General features: G+C 32.6%; 2 protein-coding genes and 1 long non-coding RNA gene across 3 annotated transcripts; all 3 read right to left on the bottom strand.

Moving 5' to 3' along the window:
* Positions 1–455: 455 nt before the first annotated feature.
* LOC132715727 (leucine-rich repeat-containing protein 74A-like) lies at positions 456–7,952 on the bottom strand. The gene is made up of 9 exons (XM_060698790.1): positions 7,901–7,952; positions 6,526–6,611; positions 3,528–3,722; positions 3,064–3,159; positions 2,533–2,661; positions 2,141–2,287; positions 1,684–1,769; positions 1,130–1,271; positions 456–900 (listed from the first exon to the last, which is right to left on the bottom strand). The coding sequence occupies exons 1-9, from the start codon at positions 7,950–7,952 to the stop codon at positions 814–816; spliced, it is 1,020 nt and encodes a 339-aa protein (XP_060554773.1). The 3' UTR covers positions 456–813.
* A 352-nt stretch (positions 7,953–8,304) lies between these two features.
* Positions 8,305–11,807, bottom strand: LOC132715729 (uncharacterized). The gene is made up of 3 exons (XR_009623720.1): positions 11,688–11,807; positions 8,756–8,929; positions 8,305–8,434 (listed from the first exon to the last, which is right to left on the bottom strand). It is a non-coding gene; the product is annotated as an uncharacterized LOC132715729 (long non-coding RNA).
* A 2,983-nt stretch (positions 11,808–14,790) lies between these two features.
* LOC132715728 (leucine-rich repeat-containing protein 74A-like) lies at positions 14,791–21,288 on the bottom strand. The gene is made up of 5 exons (XM_060698791.1): positions 20,615–21,288; positions 17,463–17,680; positions 16,746–16,853; positions 15,221–15,364; positions 14,791–14,989 (listed from the first exon to the last, which is right to left on the bottom strand). The coding sequence occupies exons 1-5, from the start codon at positions 20,895–20,897 to the stop codon at positions 14,864–14,866; spliced, it is 879 nt and encodes a 292-aa protein (XP_060554774.1). The 5' UTR covers positions 20,898–21,288; the 3' UTR covers positions 14,791–14,863.
* Positions 21,289–22,323: the final 1,035 nt, after the last annotated feature.

The raw sequence follows: 22,323 nt of genomic DNA, 5'->3' as shown, positions 1-22,323 counted from the left end.
ATGTATAAACATGTCAACTAACCGCATTCTAGATATCAACTGAATGCATTCAAAATACATGTCAACTGAGCGCATTCTTTTAAGATATATACATTAAATACATTAGGTATATATTAAAGATCCTGTAACACTTTTTTTTTCATGGTTTTATTTCATAAATATGATGTTCAAATTAAGAATTGTCAATATTGTAAGTTTCAATAAGCATTATTTATAAAGATATTACCTAATTTAACATTTTATGTAAATAAAGGGAGGTAATTAGAAATTCATTTTCTATAAATTCAAAAGTCAAATTTTCCAATAAGAAATGAATGCATATAATTTATTGATTAAATATAATGTGTACAAATATTTGCAGTACACATTTTACACATTCTTCGATGTTTGAAAATTATTTTATTTGCATAATTACATGTATATACATATATAACTTTTTGTGTGGTATACACACAGTAACAATATCAACCACAAAACATACAGGATCTTTAAGCATGGAAAGAGACGAAATACATGTAAAATAACCCATTAATTCCTAACCTGTCCATTTGAGTTTTACATATTATTTTAGTATATTTTACTGATTAGTTTGCTTGTTAGATGAACAGATACACAATGAAAAATAGCATACCACTAAAACACTAGTTTAAATTTGTTTTCAGGCTATGGTATTGAAAGTGTTCAAGTATAATTATGTAGGTATCTATATGTTTTGGCAATTTTCTTCTTGTACTTTATGGCAGTAACAGTTGTTTTTAACACTTTGATCAGACTTCTTGTATAGTTGTTATTCGGTTCAGTTTCAAGCCATCACTAGTTATTTATAGAAGATCGTCTGCTGCTTGCAGGAGAAGGTGCTAAAGATGCTATAGGAGACAAATAGTTCTGAGTTTCTTCTACCTTTTTGAAGAAAAAAAAACAAAAAAACTCGGAATCTTTATAAAACAACCAACATATTTAATTGAGTCTTTAAGTATTGATAGTGTTGAAGATTTAGTATGAAAACTTGTATAGAGACTAAAATATTTCGATCACTGTCATATATTGACGGAAGCAAAACTGTTAAATTTAGATATTTTGTCAGCAACAAAAAGTTATTTAAAATCAATGCACATAATGAGAACCATACCTTAAGTCGCGAGGTCAGTTGTTGAATGTGTGCCTTTCTGAAAGTGCGTGAATAACGGGAATAATGAACATCATCATCTACCGAGGTTCGTGCATAGTCACGTGATATCTTCTTTATTTTCTTATCTCCAACAAGAAACTCTCTAAAATATTAAAACAATGCACTTTGGCTATTTTGGATAAAACGTTTAAAAGCAGATAGAGATTGAATTTAATTAAAATGAATAAGACATTTGCTTAAGTTACAAAGGTTATTAAGACTTGATCATTGAGTACCGGTATATTGTTAGATTAAGAGATGTTAAAGATTTAATTCACATACCATTATCAATTCTATTTTACATTTTTACCAAACAACATTAAATTCATATTTCGACCGCTCGAAAAACTCTATAGTTACAATTTTAAATCAATTTTAAAAAGGTATCTATTGATACCAATCGTTTCTTTTGTAGATAAATCTTTATGATCAAATGTATAATTTCATAAATAAGAAAGTAAAAATGATATAAAGTTATAAACTATTATTCAAAATTTAAAATTTAATAGAGATACCCTAAATCAATTTTCCCGTCATGATCGGTGTCCATAAAACTCATGATCTTGTCGATAATATACCTTGATACAGGGATACCGGACTCCTATAAATATTATATATATTTTTAACGAACGTCAATGTATTACATTACAAATGAGATGAAGAACAAAAACCTTTTTTTTTGTTCAAATCTGTGCACGACAACCAATAATGTGAAATGGTGTGTATCTGTAGGAAAAAGTAAGTACAAATTCCTGAAACACATTTTACTGGAATAACTTGATGGTCAATACACAATTAAACTAAAGAGCAAGACATACTGTAAAATATTCTGATAACATTACACACAATCATTATTATTATTTTCTCCGGCGGAAATTTCGTTTATTTAAATAGACTTTTAACTTGACACTTGGATGATGCATTTCACGTACTCATAGACCAAATTTAAAAAGTACAATTATAATTTAATACCTTAAACAGCATACTAAGTTCGTCAGGGGTCAAACCTGAATCATGGTCTTTGTTAATTTTATGGAAGAAGTCCTGCGCTCTGTTCCGTTCTTTCAGTAAATACAACATACGTAGTGGCTCGATGTTATAGTCGTTCCGGGTTTCAATCTGAATAAAAAAAACCATTCGTATTAAGATTCTTTCAAACTTTAGCTAAATAGTCCTTTTAATATATGAGTTTGAGCCACTTGTACAAATTTTTCATATGAACGAACAAATAATTGTATACAAAGACTAGGTAATGGAAGTAATCCATGTGAACACTTTTTTTTAACATTAAAAAAGTCAACATCCATTCTACTATTTCTTATTTATCTAAATCCACAGATAGCGAACATAAAAACAACTTTTACCTCTTTCATCATGTCATCTCTATTTCTACTAGTGACCGGAAGTGACGTTTCATATTCCACCCGGAAGTTGTTTCTGTACTGTCGAATGTCCTCACAAATCCCCTGGAAATCTCGATCAACTACAATACCCTATTGTGGAAAAAAGAACACTTTAAAGCAATTACATTAAACTTGATTTGTTCTTTGAGGTTGAGCTCGACCTAAAGTAAAAACTGAAAAAAAGATAAATTATGGCTTTTAAAAATAAATATAAAATATTTAGCCCATCTTCGAACTAGTTTGACTGTAAGGAATGATAAAGTATTCATTAAAGTTAAGATAACGTAAGCATGAACTCGCCGAGATATGTTGTGCGACTTTAATTACAGAAAAAGACAAATTAAACTCAAAACCTCAGGAACCGAAAGTGATTTATTAGCATTTGCCGGTAGCTTTTGTTGTTAGAAACTGACACCCCTTAAAAGTCAAATTGTTCGATATTCAAGGGAAGGCAGTTCTAAACAAATCATCATGTAAGTTGTTTGCTTTTACCTGAAGGCTTAGTTGTTCCAAAACCATGTCCGCGGCTTTTTGTATTCCCTCTAGTAATACAGTAGCAAAAGACGGAGTTATCGGGTTTCTGTCGAGCTATTAAAAGTTAAATGACACTTGATACTTAAATGCTTACAACTTAGTTACATAGCTTAAATGACAGCAGTTTGAACAAAATATGTATTTTGTTTATAAAATTGATATAATCTTTGATCGTTATGACCTATGTATGATTGCTAAAAGAAATGTTACAAATACAAGGATTTCTGAAATTTTCACCCTACAGATCAATCACATTACTTGATATAGTGGAAATAATTAATGCGTAAACAAATCTAAACTATCTTGATGTTATAACAAGAAGATGAGGAGGAGGAGGAAATACATGTATTGCAATGTTATTTTCTTTAGTATTTTGACATAAATGTAACTGTTTGTTTAACTATGATAAAACATACACTCACAATAAGTATTTTAAGAACTTTATTGTGAAGAAGACCCTTCATTAATTCAAGCAATGCAGGTGGGTGTATTCTATTGCAAGAGATGTCCAGCTTCTCTATATATGTGTTATGTCGTAGAGTGTCTGACAGGGCGACGCAGCCTTCAAACCCGAACCCATTCCATCCAAGGTTTACATAACAGAGTGACGAATTTTTCTATATAAAAACAGACGACAATGTTAAAGATATGCTATATACATGTATAAACAGTTCGCTATGCATACATGTATAAACAGTTCGTATAATTTTGGCAAACTCCGATATTTCCGGTAGCTAACATTTATGTTCTTGTAAACTGCTATTTAAGATAATTTTTGCAGGATCTAGATTCATTTGACATTGATCGATCCACTTTCATTTTGCATTAATATAGGATCACGATCATATCTACAATCGATTGACATTGGTAAAGGACCGTGATCATTTCTAAGTTCATTTGACATTGGTATCAGACCGTGATCTTCATTTGACATTGATACAGGACCATGATTGACGTTTTTATAGAACACTACATTCATCTTAAAATTATATGGGACCTTGAAATTTTGAGGTGAAATCCTCTTTGAACTCAATTTGCACATTATTTTACACAACATCATTTCCATGCCTTTTTTACGATAATCTTTCACAGGCGAAGATATTCTGCGTTACGCATGCGCGAGAAAATGCTACCAGTCGATTTTCAAACGGACCGCGCCTTAAAAAGGTCTATAACACTCTACATTCATCTAAAATCATATCGGACCGTGATCATTATACATACCTACAGTATCATTGATATAGGATCGTGATCATTTCTACATTTATTTGACATTGATATAGGACCGTCATCATATCTACGTTTATTTGACATTGATATAGGACCGTGATCATTTCTACATTTATTTGACATTGATATAGGACCGTGATCATATCTACGTTTATTTGACATTGATATAGGACCGTCATCATATCTACATTTATTTGACATTGATATAGGATCGTGATCATTTCTACATTTATTTGACATTGATATAGGATCGTAATCATTTCTACATTTATTTGACATTGATATAGGATCGTGATCATTTCTACATTTATTTGACATTGATATAGGATCGTGACATTTCTACATTTATTTGACATTGATATAGGATCGTAATCATTTCTACATTTATTTGACATTGATATAGGATCGTGATCATTTCTACATTTATTTGACATTGATATAGGATCGTGAACATTTCTACATTTATTTGACAGGATCGTGATCATTTCTACATTTATTTGACATTGATATAGGACCGTGATCATATCTTCTTCATTTGACATTGATATGGGACCGTCATAATATCTACGCTTATTTGACATTAATATAGGACCGCGATTACATCTTTTTCATTTGACATTGATATAGGACCGTCATAATATCTACGCTTATTTGACATTGATATAGGACCGCGATTACATCTTTTTCATTTGACATTGATATAGGACCGTCATCATATCTTCTTCATTTGACATTGATATAGGACCGTCATCATATCTACGTTTATTTGACATTGATATAGGACCGTGATCATATCTTCTTCATTTGACATTTATATAGGACCGTGAACATATCTTCGTTCATTTGACATTTTATAATAAAGGATTGTGATCACAAAGATCTGTATGTTCGTTTAAGAAATAATATCGGTCTTAGAATTATGTAAACACAGTACAATCCATTCTAAGACGTAAGTTTTTATTGTTGAAAACTTGTTAAAATAACTTTTTTCTCCTTATTTCTTTTGTTTAATAATTTCTATATCTTAGCAACAGTAGGGTGTGAAATCGAACAGCGTTATACGAAAATCGGCACCGGAAGTTATTTTCGCTTCAAAAAATAACATAAATGATCTTCCATATTTTTTATCCTATTAGAATCGAAATAATATCGGTCTGAGCGGTGTTTATCGGCTATTTAACACCGGTTTTGTCGTTTTAATGCGAAAAATTAACCACTCAGGCCTACGGCCTTCGTGGTCAATTCCTACAAACCGGTGTTAAAAAGCCGATAAACACCGCTCAAACCGATATTATTTCTTAATCATAGAATTCCCACAGACATTCGTCAATAATGGAAAATATCATAGAATAATCTATTATCAAGACCACTATTACTATCCAATATATTATAACGCGGTACGTAGCTTTCGCTCTTTATTGTTCATCTAGCTTCGCTCTTTATTGTTCATCTCATAACGGCAGTATGTCCTTAACTTACTTTCCCACTAAAATTTACTGTAAATATCAGTCCTGTGTAGTTTTTCTAGTCACTTATTGTGTGTCTATTTAGATTAAAAAGTATATGATATAATTATAAAGTAAACTGGTGCTGGATACTACTTTCGTACTTGATCATTGGGAAATTTTTTATGATAATTTTAACATTACTGATAAGACAAACGAGCCTAATGCCTTTGAGAATTCCAAGTGCAAAAAAAATTCACAATGTTGATAATGTATTATATGACAGGGGGATAATCAGATAAGTAATATATAGATCACTGGTCCGGGCCTCAGACGAGGCAAAATCTCTCCATGACGATTGATCTCGAACTTGTCTCACACCACTGATTGAGATAACTGGTTACTTGCTGATAAATGGGTAAATACTGGATTACTAATGCGTGCCAGTCAGTCAGGTGTACTTACTACCGAGATAAACCAGATAAACTAACAATCACAGAATTCTCGAAATGTTCCTTCTTCTTAGAATTATTTGCAGTGATTAGTTTCCTAAAGTCATTAAAATTTACCATAATGTGTAGATGCTTTCTTAAAAATCATTTTCACAACGTAAAATTTAAGTATAACATATTGTCCTGTATAATGTGTTAGTGAAACTCGAGCTTTTATCATATTATTGTAATAGTTATTGAATGTACTGCAAAGACGTATGAATTTATGAACATTTTATTTCTAGTTTGTTCACCTCAAGTCCCTTTGCTAAACCTATAGCTCCTCTTTGTCTGAGGTGATTCCAGCTAATGTCCAGTTCTTCTAGCCCTGTAGATGCTGCTGTAATTCAAGAACATTCATATTAAAGCAAATGTTCTTTGGAACAGTAATGTGTTCGTCTATGTTTTATTGGGTTGTTCAAAAAACAAAACAAAAAAAAACTGACAGCATACGACAGTACAGTTTTTTTTAATTATTAGTAAAACACACATTACGTCATGAGTTAGTGAAACAGATAGCCAGGTCATCTTTACTCCTGTAATTTATTTAAAATTGAGATTACAGTGGTTTAAAAAAAAAACAAAAAAAACTTTATAACTTTGTCATTATTGAGCCGGTATACATATACATGTAGTATGTTTTTTCTCATATCAAGATTTTTTTTATTATTATTAATTATGAGAATTTTTGTATCACATGTGCAGTATCACATATTATATGTGTAATTTATTGTATATTGCTGTATTTATATTCATGAAAGATTCTGTATTTATTTGACAAAGTTTTTATTCCCGCGTTAACGTCACGTTCTGTTTAGCGTATACTTAAACGGACGTTGCGTCATTTGTCATTTGTTATGTTATAAACGTCAATTTTTTCTGAAGAAGACTAAACGTCGAAAGCTTAAGATTTATTGAACTGATTATATAGTGGTTTTAAAAGGAATTTGTACACACTATGTCATCTTAGCCATAGATACAACGTTAAACTGTGTTATTACACGACCAACGTGTAAGGAAAATGAGTGGACATGTAAATCCATCTGCCTTTTATAAATGAACAAGAGACACCACCGGGCGGGACAACACTCGACTTTTTACTTTTTCTAAAAGCAAACAACTAAAATGTTTAAAAAAATCTTTAAAAAATCAATTAAAAAATCGGTTATTCCTTTTTTTCTTTTTAAATATAAATAGGCTGGTCTTGTCATATTAGTTGTTTTGTCGAAGTAAGAATCATTTCCATGATGTGCAATGTTCAATTTTACATCTGAAACTATGAACATGATCTAGATTACATAGCTATACATCTATAAGGACAGAATCTTCATCACAATCTAGGTCAGCTGACATCAAAGATCAATTTTACCAAATAAAGTTTTTCTTAAAAGAAAGTACGTAGCTAGGTCAGTTGATATCAATTTTACAATTAAAGTTCAATTTTACATATGATCCAAATTTCATAGTTGTACATTTAAGGACAAATCGAGGTCAGCTTATATCAAAGTTCAATTTTTTATCTAGAACTGTACACATTGTCCAAATCTCATTGCTATAGGATAAGAGAGTTTCATTAATTTGACCTTGACGGTCAATGTCAATCAAAGGTCAAGGTCACATCTGAATTACTGCATATGTTTGTCTTGTAGAAAGTCTTGTTTTGTCCAAGTTCCACATTCATTGAAGCTTAAGGTCAGGTCAGTTCAACCTTTTAGAAGGTCTAACCCAATTGGTTGTTTTGTCCAAATATGAAGATAATCCATTTATCAATTACCAAGTTAGTTACAGTCAATTATAGCAAAAAATCAGTAAAAAATTTATTAATTTAACCTTCAACGTCAAGGTCATTTATGAGTGGTCAATGTCAGTCTGGTCTATCCTAAAAGATTGTTGTGTTTAAGTTTGAAGGCAATCCATTCTAAGGGCTGTTGTGGCCAATGATGAAGACAATAATCTATGAACTTAAAAAGTTATGATCAAAGGTTGAGCTTAAAAGAAATTAATGATAAAAAATAAACAAGCAAAACAGTAAAGACATTTGATATTTATTATAAATTCATAATCAATAAAGGCAGTTTCATGCACATAGTTCTCAATGTGAAGTAAATTTAACTATGCTATGTCACAGAGATGTTGACTGACCGGCAGTTGTACATGTATAGTCTGAAACAAAAGCAAAATTACAATATAAATTTATGACTGTCTTTGTCAATATTTTTTTTTCTGAAAAACGCCAATACCAATACCGTTATTCCACGCAGAGTAAAAATATCATAAAATAATAGTTATATCAAAATCAACACTAACTAGTTTCTTCTTTAAATAGTTGATAACATCAAATAATTTTTATAAATATATTTTGTTGGATGAGATAGATCAATTTTTCAAATTCTTCGATACATTTCATTTTTTCAATTGGTACCAACTTGTCAAATACTTCAGCGTAAAATCACATTGTGTGAAAATGACTGAATTTAAACTTACTTGTAAAACAGGTGTCGACTACACGGATTTTTGACCACCAGACTTGCCACAACTGGCGCAACCGCTTGCAGCTTTCGGGCTGAAGTTTTTACACGACTTGTTCTTACATTGTAAAGCCCCGCATTTATCACACTTGAAACAAACTCCACCACCTTTACATGCGGGACATGCCATCTGCAAAATATAACATGACCTTTATTTCAAGCTTAAACGTAATTGCACATTTGTTGAGATGTAAAGATAAATTCCCTGCATTAAATATTCCACGTGAAAATGAATTGCATTCCCTTTTATTTCATTACTCCTAAATAAATACACCATTCCAAACATTGGCAAAACCACCAAGATGTTCAAGGTTAAATTCATGCTGTAAAGGCAGATTCAATATAAAGATATCTTTCAAGAGTATATTCAAGTGAAGCTGGGACAATCTTTTGTTATCTTTTGTCTAAGAGTGAAGAAAAGAAAAACAAACTACTTCAAAAACATGGCTACTGTATCAGCTGGTTTTTGCTGCATGCAACACTGCATTGCTATTATAAGCTTAAGTTCTATACGACAGTTCTACTTCAATGGTTAGTCACGCCTACAAACAAATCATTTAAAACGGGGTTCGGTCGTTTTTTGGGTTTTTTTTTGGCCAAAAACCGGATTGAAAATTCAATAACCGGTAAAGACCACATTCAGACGCTTGGATGGTCAGACCCTCTCCAACGTGATACGTCCCTATAAACACTCACGAATTTACGGATGCCCTGGAGGGACATTTATTATTTAAAATTATTACTTATTACCTATTTTTTTTTACTTATAACTTATTATTTACAGACTATTACTTAATATTTAGTATTGAACAACGGCATGGTTGGCAGGAAAAAACTGTTTACATTAAGACAATTACTGGAAAAGATGAAGGAGAACATCATTTATAGATGGTCATATATTACGGGAGTCCTGGAAGGAAGATTATTATTTATTATTTATTAATTATTAATTATTACTTAATATGTTTAACATAATTATCAATTATTATCTATGGTTTATTATTTATAACTTACTATTTATCAATTTACATCTTATTTCAGTCGAATATTTTAAGTTACATAATAATTTAAGAAGTATTTAGTTTAAACATATTTATTGCATACATTATATAATCAGACTACAACATACACAGATTTTAAATGATATATTCGACTGTGATAAGTGATAAATAATAAGTTATAAATAATAAGTTATAAATAATAAGTAATATATTGTAATTGATAATTATGTTAAACATATTAAATAATTTTGTTTGTTTGTTTGTTTGTTTCATTTTACGCCTTTTTCCAACAGTATTTCAATCATATAGGCGGATAGCTTCCTAACCATCATTCCTGGAGAGTTACACCAGTACGTTACCAGACTACCTTCCTCCGTGCTAAACTACCAAAGCATCTCCCGGAGATCGAACCCACACCAGAGAGGTAACTGGATTAGAAGTAATCTACTCTAACCCCTCGACCACGGAGGCGGTAATAAATAACAAGTAATAAATAATAATTTTCCTTCCATCTTTTCCGGTAATTGTCTTGATGTAAACAAAGTTTTTTCCTGCCAAACATGGCGCGGTTCAATAATAAATATAAGTTATAATCTAGAAATAATAACTGATAAGTTATAAAAAATAGGTAATAAGTAATATTTTTTAAATAATAAATGTCCCTCCAGGGCTTCCGTACGAATGGGACATGTTACAAAAAATAAAACTGGTAGAATAAAATAATTTTCGCATAAATAAGAAAATACGTTTTACCATCAAGTCTCAATAAAGATTGCAGTTATACGTACAATTATAATTTCGTGACCCGAGTCTAGCTTATATTTGCACTCTTGTTTCGCTTTCTGAGCCGGGATCCATCAAAATCATTACTTCCGGGAGACTCAGTCTGACCGCCAAATTAAAAAATCTAGAGTAGGAAGTGGAAGACAACACACTGTACATCTTAGCTATAGATTTATTACACATAAATGTCTGTTATATTATTTGCTTACGAGTAAACCGTTTGTGTACCGGCTTAATATGCGCTCAACGCAGAGCCGAGAACTCCTCGTTTCGCTTGAACAGGACGCAATTTTAAACTTTCGATTTATATTAATGTTGATTTTGATAATATTAAATGTGATATATAAATGTTGATTCTGACTGCATCTGGAAGATAATTCAATGTTCTATTGATTTACACAGGAAAAGTCACGATAACAGGTTTAACTGGTTTTAAGAATTTGTGTTTACATTTTGGAGTCTGCAATCTTTACTATATTGAGACATGACGGTAAAAGGTATATTTGTGCAACCAGTTTTTCATTGTAACCGATGAATGGGATTCGTCTTTAAATGTTAATTAAAAGAATTACAGGGGCGTAAAACCTTGGGGAGCAGGGTCTGACCCCAAAGAGTATGTGTATAAGACTAAAAGCCAAAGAAATTTAAGAATGATTTTACATATTACCTTTGTTTTAGTATGACAAGATATGACATTTTGTTGTCAATTTAGTTATACAGACCTGTGTTGTTTTTCTCCTCTCAAATACAATGTATATGTTATCTTATTATGTTCGGTACGACATCAGTTGAAAATAGTTACTCTTTAATTGGATATCTTTTGTAATTTTGTTGACTATAACAAAATACAAACTTAACATCATATCTTGTCATAAAGAATCAAAGTCAATGTTTTAAATCTAAGAGTTCTTTAATTTCTGTACGGTCGGTAAATTTTTTACGCGGTTATTAAGTCGGTGAGCGTTTTTGCTAACCTTGACACCCTCGCCGAGGCAGCGAATGTTGCCATTTTAAACATGCATGCAACTTTTTTTAATAGAAATTATTTAATTAAGCTCTACAAGAAAGAAAACTTATAAAGAAATTAGTTAATTGTTAACTTACCTTTCTGAAATATGTTGGTCTTCCGGATTCGGCTAAATAGCGCAAATGAAAGGCCACGCATTATTTATATGTGCGTTTGTTTGCGTCTCTAACAACAGAGATTTTATAAATCGGTCAGCGTAATATTATAGTAATCGGTCAGGGTATTATTATAGAAGTGTGTGTACAGTGTATAGAATTTGTCCGCTATGCAGTCGAAAATCATGCAAATTTAATATAATTGATAAAACGAAAGTTTCGTATCTGTAAACGTTTATGAACACTTTTTTTCCTAATAAGTAAAACAACTGTTACAAAGTATGCAACTTAAGAGATTTATATTTTCTTCATGGTTTCAACTTAGACTAAGACACTTATTATCCAAAGAAATAACTTAAAACTTGTCAAAAGGTGCAGTTTCTCTTACTTCATTAGTAACGGGTAGATACAAATTCTGACATTTTTCTGACAGTTATTTTGGTTTAAACAATATTTATTTCTTCTTCTATATTTTCAAACAAAATTTCAGTACCTAAAATACAACCCATCATTATCTGTGTTCTTATGTCCTTATTTTAATATTTACCAATCATTATCTGTTGTCTAATTAGGGAAACTGTATACTGAAACTTTATACAAAAGAGAAAGAACACCGAAACACTCGGCAATCTGATTTATACTCGGGGGCTACGCCCCCTCGTACAAATCAGATAGCCTCGTGTTTCGGTGCTCTTTCTATTACTTATTCAATTCATAGACACTAGACCCTGGTGATTTTAAGTAATAGAAAGAGCACCGAAACACGAGGCTATCTGATTTGTACGAGGGGGCGTAGCCCCCGAGTATTAATCAGATTGCCGAGTGTTTTGGTGTTCTTTCTCTTTTGTATCATAGTCAAACATAAAAGCACGTTCCCTGTTGTCACAATATGAAACCCCGGCAAAAATGAACCAATGAACGAACATCTGAATATGACATTTCTGTCGCTTTCCCTTTCTCTGCCGTCAAAATATGTAAACCCCAGCAAAAATGAGCCAATCAATGGGCATGCTCTGGAGTGCGGGTAACTAATACCCGCACTCCAGTTAACGCACTGTGCATGTATATGTATACGATTTAACCCTGACACATTTTCAACAGAAAGGTCCCCAAACTATGATACAATGACCCTTTACACTATGGTAACTTGTTGCTAAAACATAAATTATAATAAATCAAACAAAATATTACACTATTACCTGACCTTGACTGTTGAAATATTTTTTGTAAGCATTAACCGTTATCAAGGTTGTCTTTAAAGTATATCAAGGTTGTCTTTACAGTAGATCACATAAACAAACAACTGTTTCTATTTGAAGAATTTTGTCCATAACCACAATAAATATTTGACGTTAAATACTTCATGAAATCTTCAACAATAACATAGTTAAAGTTGTCAGTATTATAAATCATTTCATAAAGTGGTAAAAAAGAAAACATAATTATATGGAATATTTAAAGTGAAGTTCAGTCGACGCTGAGCGAAAAAGTTGTAAATAATAGCAACTGCTGAGTCATGCCAGGGTCAGTGCTGGTATGGTCAGTGCTGGTATGTTAACATGCCATGGTCAGTGCTGGTATATATCAGCATGTCAGGGTCAGTGCCGGTATATTACCATGTCAGGGTCAGTGCTGGTATATTACCATGTCAGGGTCAGTGCTGGTATATTAACATGGCAGGGTCAGTGCTGGTATATTAACATGCAGGGACAGTGCTGGTATATTAACATGGCAGGGTCAGTGCTGGTATATTAACATGTCAGGGTCAGTGCTGGTATATTAACATGGCAGGGACAGTGCTGGTATATTAACATGCCAGGGTCAGTGCTGGTTTATTAACATGACAGGGTCAGTGCTGGCATATTTACATGTCAGGATCAGTGCTGGTATTTTAACATTTTAGGGTCAGTGCTGGTATATTAACATGTCAGGGTCAGTGCTGGTATATTAACATGGCAGGGTCAGTGTTGGTATATTAACATGGCAGGGTCAGTGCTGGTATATTAACATGGCAGGGTCAGTGCTGGTATATTAACATGACAGGGTCAGTGCTGGTATATTAACATGGCAGGGTCAGTGCTGGTTAATTAACATGGCAGGGTCAGTGCTGGTATATTAACATGCCGGGGTCAGTGCTGGTATATTTACATGCTAGGGTCAGTGCTGGCATATTTACATGCCAGGGTCAGTGCTGGTATAATTGCCAGGGTCAGTGCTGGTATTAACATGTCAGGGTCAGTGCTGGTATATTAACATGTCAGGGTCAGTGCTGGTATATTAACATGCCAGGGTCAGTGCTGGTATATTAACATGCCAGGGTCAGTGCTGGTATATTAACATGCCAGGGTCAGTGCTGGTATATTAACTCGGCAGGGTCAGTGCTGGTATATTAACATGTCGGGGTCAGTGCTGGTATATTTACATGCCAGGGTCAGTGCTGTTATATCATTATGCTGGTATTTTAACAAAGTTATTTTGTTATCACGCTGTATTTGCTTTAAGGATTTGCCCATCTATAAATTTGGAACAGCGCGTTCAGTTTTTAATTAATTTCAATATCAAAATATAAACAACACAGTCCATTTAAAGGACAGCTATAGCCCCCACCGCGATCCTTTTGTAGCAATATAGAAATGTGAATCTGAACGGTACTATATGTAAGATGTCAAAATTAGGTTCAATGGTGCCATATTATTAGGAGGGTGGTACATAAAATGCAAAAGAAAAAAAACAAACAATAAAAACACTTATATTTAATTTATACATGTTTCCTTAAAAAGAAGCACATGTATGGCGATAACCCATCAAGTTTTGAGCCAAGTTTCATGTTAAATCCTTCAATGAATGTAGGAGGATGGAACTGACACATAACGCAGGCTCAAACATTTGACATTCAAGTGTGACCTTGAGCCAAAATGGCTGACTCACGCCTTCGTCATATTGTTTAAGTGAGCCGAACATTTGCGCCAAGTTTTGTGAAAACCCTTCTCAGAATGTTGGAGATATAGAGCGTACACGAAAATGTTAGGGCATACAGACAGACGGTGTGGAATTAAAAATGAGCTACAACAGTATAGAGCCTGGTCAGATTACACGGTTGTGCAGGCTAGCCTGATTCTGTACTGTGACAAAGGCTTATCAATTTCGGTTCCAGTAGGTTAAGTCATATGAAATACAAATAAAATATAGCCATGAAACTTGCCTATAACACTCCCCATGGCTTTTCCAGCTAGTTCTCTGAACTCGTTGTGATGTACGTGTAAAACTCGAAGCTGTGGGCTTGTCTGAATAAAAAATGTCAAAAGACCAGTGTTTCTAATGCAATAACTGCACTGTGGTAACCTTTATGTGGTTAATATTATCATTCATCACTTTTTTCTTATAATTATTTACATGCAATCTATATTTAGTTGAAATATCAAACAAGTAATAAGGTGAATCTTGTAAAAACTATTAAATTTAATTCAATTTTATGTGAGTATTGCGCGTACATGTATGTCACATATATCTTTTACCTTGACAATATATGATACAACTATCCCGTCTCGATCAGTAAGTCTGTTTCCTGATATATCTAACACTGTAATCACTCGAAACGTCTGAAAATATTTAAATACCGACCATATTCCCGGTCCTGTAAGGCAATTTTCCGCAAGGCGCTGAAAAGTATTAACTACATTTCAGAAAGATTAAATAAATAGAGGATATATTCAAGTCATTTTCTATAAATACAGGATTCATTTCAGCGAGTGGTATGGATATGCAGTAGCCCAGAGTAAAATATGATAATTTTCACACCACAAGATGACAATAAGTCCTGTTTTTATAGAAAGAAAACACTAGAATTTACTGTTTGTAATATTCTTTTCTCTTTTTTAATCTTATGATTTGAAAGAATTCCTTTTTGTGTTTTGACTGAATTTAGAAAAAAATAGTCCATCAAAACACCAGTTAAAATACGGAACATATGTTTCACTGTAGTGAAAAAAGAATTCTACAGTGAAAATATGGAAAATGAAAATACGCATTTTATTTCAATATTTTTCAATATTTCATTTATAAAAACATAATAAATCAGACTACGTATGTGCCGAACATGGTTATATTCCTATTTCACTATATTCCTAATTAACTAAATTAATGAATTCTTTTAATTATTAAGAAGAAAAAAAAAACGACAGCAGAAAATTAAACAACTTAAAGGCAAATACATCTAGTTCATAGTAATACGTGTATTTAAATAAGAAATATTGTTTTAAAAGTCAGAAATTGTACATCTGTACAATTAACTAGTATTTTTACTTCATAAATGACTGCAGACAGGAAAATTTAAACAGGGGACGACAATTTTAAACTTCGCATGATTTAACAAATTTCAAATTTATGTGGAAAAATATGTGTCACCACGCCACTATTCTACTTTTGAATTATTTAGCCTTGCCCTTTCAAAGGCAGCTTACTCAAATATTAAGCATTTCGATACCTTATTTTATTTCAAATCATGTATTATTAGGTATTATCTTATTTTCAGTAATTTTGCAAACTTTAAAAACAATTCTATACGATAGATAAATAAAACATTCTATATTTATAAAATGAATTCATCTTTTGCAATGTATGTAACTGGTTATTTTTTTGCTTTGTGCTTGCAGGGAGCTAACCAGTAATGAACTTTTTAACTTTCGTGAACAAGAGTACTTAGATATATATTTAACGATATTTAGTTCAGTTTTGTTCGTTTATCGTCTAACGGTATATATCGATGATCTAGGGTAAACCATTAAAGAAATAGTACAGCTTACTGTTTACTCATTAAAGAAAAAAGAAAGTATTTTGTCTACTGTATTTATAATGCCATTGGTGCGCATTGCACGATAAACCGTCATCGTACTTATGCTCATAATCATAAAATTGAACCACTGGTATTGTAATTTGGTATCATTAACAGTAATAAATAACTCTTTATGAATCACCGCACTTGCCAGTTAAATCAGATTTACAGACCCGTAGAAACGTAAAACTTGAAGTATGTGTACATACCAACTCTTTGAAACTTTGATTCCTAGATAACATTTGTAAAACGTAGCCGCAGCCGACAGCACACAGGGAGTTACCGGAAATATCAAGGTATGTAGCAGACGTCTCGTGCTAAAAAACAAATGAAGTCATTGTGTTCATAAAACAATCAATAAATAAGCGGTAAACGAAATGTTCTCTTAAAACGAATCACAGTTTCAAACTTCAACAATAGTTCTTAGTGTGGTTGTTAGATGTAAGTTAGATGTAAGTTAGATGTACGGTGGTTTGTTTACAAGAAGTGACAAGTGATATTTTTAAAGATTATGTCTCTAAAGATGAGTTCATTTATGCACATATTGACTGTTGATTGATAAAATATGAACATATAGTATATGTGAAATGATACAGGAACTCTGTTTACGGTATGTGGTTGGGATAAACAAGAACTTATTCAGGACATGTAATTAAATTTATATATTGAACGCACGTTATATTATATTGCATATTTGTCAATTAAAATTTATTGCTTATCTCTCTTGTGTATAACCACGGGTCTTTCATAATATTGATAATGTTTCTAGACAATGTAGAAAGGTTAATGTATTTTTGGAGTGATATCTAATATAAGCAGCTCATCTTCTATACAAAAGCTTATTGGCAAACAAGTAAAGTACATTTTGACATCTAGTCAATATTTGGTAATCAAGTAATTGGCAAGATATCAATTCTCTCAGTTACCATTAAACCTTTACAAGTTGCCCGAACATCTGATGTCGACATGCACAGATCGTGCAGTATTATTCGCTGTCTGCCAAACTGTCCAACGACTCGTCGAACAGGTAGGATTTTGAGTCGACGGCACGACTTCCGGTACACTCGGACGGAAACAGGGAGTTCAAGTCTGGAGTAAGATCTGGATCTTGATGGTACCGGTGTCAACTGTAACGGACGTCGTTCTAACGAATAATAGAGAGAACACAGGATTCAAGCATCAGTCATATATAACATATATTTCTCTTACTATATATCAATCATGGTGAAAACCGTTATTTAAAATGCGTTGACGATAATAACAAGTTTGTTGTGTAGAATATTGAAAGTGAATATTTTCATGATAAAATTTCAATCGTACTATTTGGCTTTATTTTTTATTTATAACCGAATACATAGCGTCCTCAATATTTAAACCTGAAAATGTATATCGGGTTGAATGTTATCTACTTTCATTTCATCAAATGGCTTTATAATCATGGCTATTTATATTTACATGTAGATAGATTATTCGTTGGTTAGTGATAACCAATCCTGCGCTGGTTACTTGACGCCATAAAGAACGGTGGCCAGCCTATAACCACTTGCCTATCGGAGAACTAGTGGGATTTGCAACAATAAGTAAAGCTGCTAAATTATGGCATATGCATATAACTTATTCAGACCGTTAAGTTTGTTAATGACAAATTATATTTTTCATGGTCTTAAAATAGTTAAAATTGAAACTAGACTACCCCCGCACAACACTTTGTATAAATAGGGTACAATGTACATGTTTGTATTCATTTTGACCTGGTCTAACTAAATAGTCTTCTCAGGTACATCAAGATATTTCTATTTATATTCTTTGTTTACAATAAATAAATAATTATTAGAATTATTGAGGATGTATCAATTGTACGGAGCCCCTAATGTGACATTTTCCACACTTTTTTCCCCGGAACTTAATTCGTTTTTACGAAATAATATTCGTTATTACGAAATAATAATTCGTTTTTACGAAATATTAATTCGTATTTACGAAACATTAATTCGTTTTTACGAAATATTAATTTGTAATTACGAAATATTAATTCGTAATAACGAAATATTAATTCGTTTTTACGAAATATTAATTCGTAATTACGAAATAATAATTCGTTTTTACGAAACATTATTTCGTAATAACGAATTATTATTTCGTAATTACGAAATATTTATTCATTTTTACGAAATGTTAAATAATAATTCGTAAATACGAAATAATATTTCGTAAAAACGAATTAATTTTTTCTAGGTAAAGAATGCCTCGAAACTATGTTTCTGACTATATATAAGGGATGTAATTGCAATATAAATAGTGTTTTTTTTCTCCCCAAGTTTTATAACTTAACAATACTGTAGATATTAAAATACTCGCTTGTTAATAGCGTTGCCGCCACAGCCGTGATAGTACTAGGAAAATGTTTTGAAAATGGGGGTCCTGACACGGACATTTTTATTTTATTTTTCGTTTTGTCGAAATTATTGAGTTTTGAAATAAAATGTTATGTTTTTTATGATCGCACGGTGCCCATACATTACGGACCCCTAAGGTGACATTTTCGACACTTTTTTCCCGTCATTTAATTCGTTTTTACGAAATATTAATTCGTAATTATGATATATTAATTCGTTTTTACGAAATAATAATTCGTTCTAATATCGTTTTTAAGAAATAATAATTCGTTTTTACGAAATATTATATGGTAATTACGAAATATTAATCCGTTTTTACGAAATATTAATTAGTTTTTAGGAAATAATAATTCGTTTTTACGAATTACGAAATATTAATTCGTTTTTACGAAATCTTATTTAAGGTCATTGTGAGCTTGACAAAAAACCTTCTAATCTCACAAAGGGGTCATTTACAAGCCTGGATCGACCTTGTGATTATAAGCCGAATGGTTCTCAAGTTATTATATTTAACCCATTACGCGATATACACGCCTTTTAACGCCTTTTTCACCCCCCCTTTTTTTGTTGTCTCAAATGGTAAAAATTGCTTATTTAGGCCCCCAACACTTGTTTTTGTTTGAGAAATGTTGTTTAAAGAAGTGACCAGTTCTTCGGCGCGGCCCCCAACCAAAAGATACATCAGGGGGTTACCAGAAGGGGGATGTGCCCCCTTCTGTTTGGGGGGTTTGAAGGGGGCGGTCGTCCCCCTCATCGCCAAGAAAATTTTGGACTTGGCTAAAAATGACCCCAGATCGATGATAAGGTAACGTGTAACCAACGCTAAAAAGCATTTGACTCTATCTCAATCCATTGAGAAGTTGCAGGCACTTTGAACTCCATTTTGATGGAAAAAATCACCTCAAAATAGCATGTTATTGCAAAGGCAATGGTCCAGTCAACATATGTGCCGGGTTTGATTAGTATTAAAGCAGTTTTTATAGTTTTATAGCAATTTGAACTTGTAACGGGAGACTTTTCAATGAAAACAGCCATTTTCACAAAATGCTCATGAAGTAATGGGTTAAGTGAACAGGGTTTTTGAGTGAGAAGTCATTCTCAATCCAAAATATCCTCTTTTTTCCCATTGTCACATACATGTTCCCATCAGCAATGTTTTTATTTTTGAGGCAATTAATCTTTTCTTACATGTTTCTTTACAAAAGAAACATGCTATAAAATTACTTTCTTTTATCTCATTTATCTATATATTATTATATATATACTATATTTTTTTCTAGAATTCCTTTTTTACACTATCCCAACACTGTGCCGGGTCCCTTTGGCTGACTCCAGTATACGACCTACGGTGTTCCGTTTGGACAATCGCGATTTTTTTTATTCCTTACCCGCGATGCACGATGGTGAAAACGCGATGGCACGATGGTGAAAACGCGATGGTACGATGATGAAAATGCGATGGCACGATGGCGATGTAACATCGCATTTTCACCATCATCGTACTATCGCGCCATCGCGATTTCACCATCGTGTTTTCACCATCGTACCATCGCGTTTTCACCACCGTACCATCGTGCATCGCGGTAACAGACTAAATAAAAAAAATCCCGACTGTCCAAACGGAACACCGTAACAACCTGCAAACATTGTTTACAAATTAAAAGAATATATGATAAGTTTACCTGACAGAATAGGTGTTTTTGCTGGGGCGCTCATACCACTAACGCTAGCCGACTCAAGTCCGCTGTCCTGACGTTCAAGTGGTGCTAATTTACGTGACTGGGAATCATTTAATCTCGGGAAGACTGGAGATGACGGTTGCCACTGGTTAGAATGTTGATTCACCCTGTGAACCCATTTCTCTATCTGTAAATTCTTCTCTGGAAGTGCTTCCCGCTGACGTTCAGCTGATAACAATCTTAGACGAGCTATAATTTGGTTCTGCATTTCTTTATTATTTTTCATTGTGTTAACTTTTTTTTATAATTTAGATCATTTAAATAACAGTTTAAATGTATATGCATTACTCATTATGTCACATCTCCACATACATTCATAATCAATTATCTTTTCATATTTATTCAATACATCATTGTTTTAATCTTTAAATAATCTGTCCAAATAAATATATATAACTGATACAGAACTATAAATAATTCCTCAAACACTATATCATCTTGCATTAATGGCATAGGAAATTAATTTAAATTGAATTAATAATGTTCATTTAGTTCCAGTCTTTTTGAAATGTTTACCACCAAACCACTAGTAAAATGAAACAAGCTACACAATAGAAATGAAAAAAATGATGATTGTTTCTATGAAAAAAGAAAGCCACTTGGAAGATTCCTGACAATCAATATCTTCCAAACCACTCAACTTAGATTAATTCTAATCACGTGACTAAGCTCTTTATGTCAATGTTGTGGCGTATATGTCTCAAGCTTGACACGAATAATGTGTGCATAATAGAGAAAACGCTGATAGTGTTTTTCGACCCCTTGCAAACTCCCCCCTCCAAAAAAAACAACAAAACAACAACACCTTAACATATTATTTATCTTCTCCTAATTATTATAATTTAATATAAAAGAAGTGTCTTGCGAATTTGGAGGTCAAGGTCATATTTAAAAATGAAACACAATGTGCAAATGTATTCATTTGCTGAATAGAAGTCTTTTTAAGTTTTTACTGTTGACATATATGTATAAGGAAAACCATGACCCTCTCCCACTGCCGGGTGGGGCAAATTTTGACCCCATGGCTATTGAAGAAACTTGGTAGAAATCCACTAGAGAATGTTTTATGCCAAATATTCTAGTATCTCTTTCTTGCTTAGCCCTCGCAGTTTTCAATGTCTTTTTAAGTATTTACTGTATAAGGAAAAGCCATGACCCCCGGGGTGGGGACAATTTTGACCAAAGGGCTATAATTTGAACAATTTATATGGAGTTTTACACAAAATGTGTAAGCCTTAGCCTTAGAGAAGATTGTGGCTAAACTGAACGTCAAATTTTACACAAAATTGACAGTTTTCTTTCCATTTTTCAAACATTTTTCACCGTAAAACCATAAATTTTATATCAGCTTAAAGTAAAAAATATTTCCGTCGAAAACTGTAGAATTAAACATATTTCGTCCACCTAAAGCGTTGTGATACCCATAACAGTTGCCAAAGATACGCAACGACGTCATGTTCAAAATCTGGCTTTGATGGTCAACTTTGACGTAGTGTGTACAAAAATTGGCTGAAACTATTGGAATCCAATCAGTACGAAAGCCCATTGAGGCCGTTTTGAGTTAGAAGTTAGAACTTAGATGTTAGATCTTAGAACTTAGATCTTAGTAGAACTTAGATCTTAGAAGTTAAAGGTTTCGTATAGGCGGGAAA

The sequence above is a fragment of the Ruditapes philippinarum genome, unplaced genomic scaffold, assembly GCF_026571515.1.
Source record: "Ruditapes philippinarum isolate M1 unplaced genomic scaffold, ASM2657151v2 ctg2472_1_1_1_1, whole genome shotgun sequence".
Classification (NCBI taxonomy): Eukaryota; Metazoa; Mollusca; class Bivalvia; order Venerida; family Veneridae; genus Ruditapes; species Ruditapes philippinarum.
The sequence above is the reverse complement of the archived record's forward strand: the minus strand, read 5'-3'. Positions and strand labels throughout refer to the sequence as shown.

Coding starts and splice junctions, on each gene's coding strand:
- LOC132715727 (XM_060698790.1), bottom strand. CDS start 7,952: ATGAATGTGGAACTTGGACAAAACAAGACTTTCTACAAGACAAACATA. Junction 3,723..6,525: donor GTTTAGCAAAGGGACTTGAG/GTGAACAAACTA, acceptor GTTTTTATATAG/AAAAATTCGTCACTCTGTTA. Junction 2,662..3,063: donor TGGAACAACTAAGCCTTCAG/GTAAAAGCAAAC, acceptor TTTCCACAATAG/GGTATTGTAGTTGATCGAGA.
- LOC132715728 (XM_060698791.1), bottom strand. CDS start 20,897: ATGAAAAATAATAAAGAAATGCAGAACCAAATTATAGCTCGTCTAAGA. Junction 16,854..17,462: donor CAACTTGTAAAGGTTTAATG/GTAACTGAGAGA, acceptor TTTGTTTTTTAG/CACGAGACGTCTGCTACATA. Junction 15,365..16,745: donor ATCAAAGTTTCAAAGAGTTG/GTATGTACACAT, acceptor AATACTTTTCAG/CGCCTTGCGGAAAATTGCCT.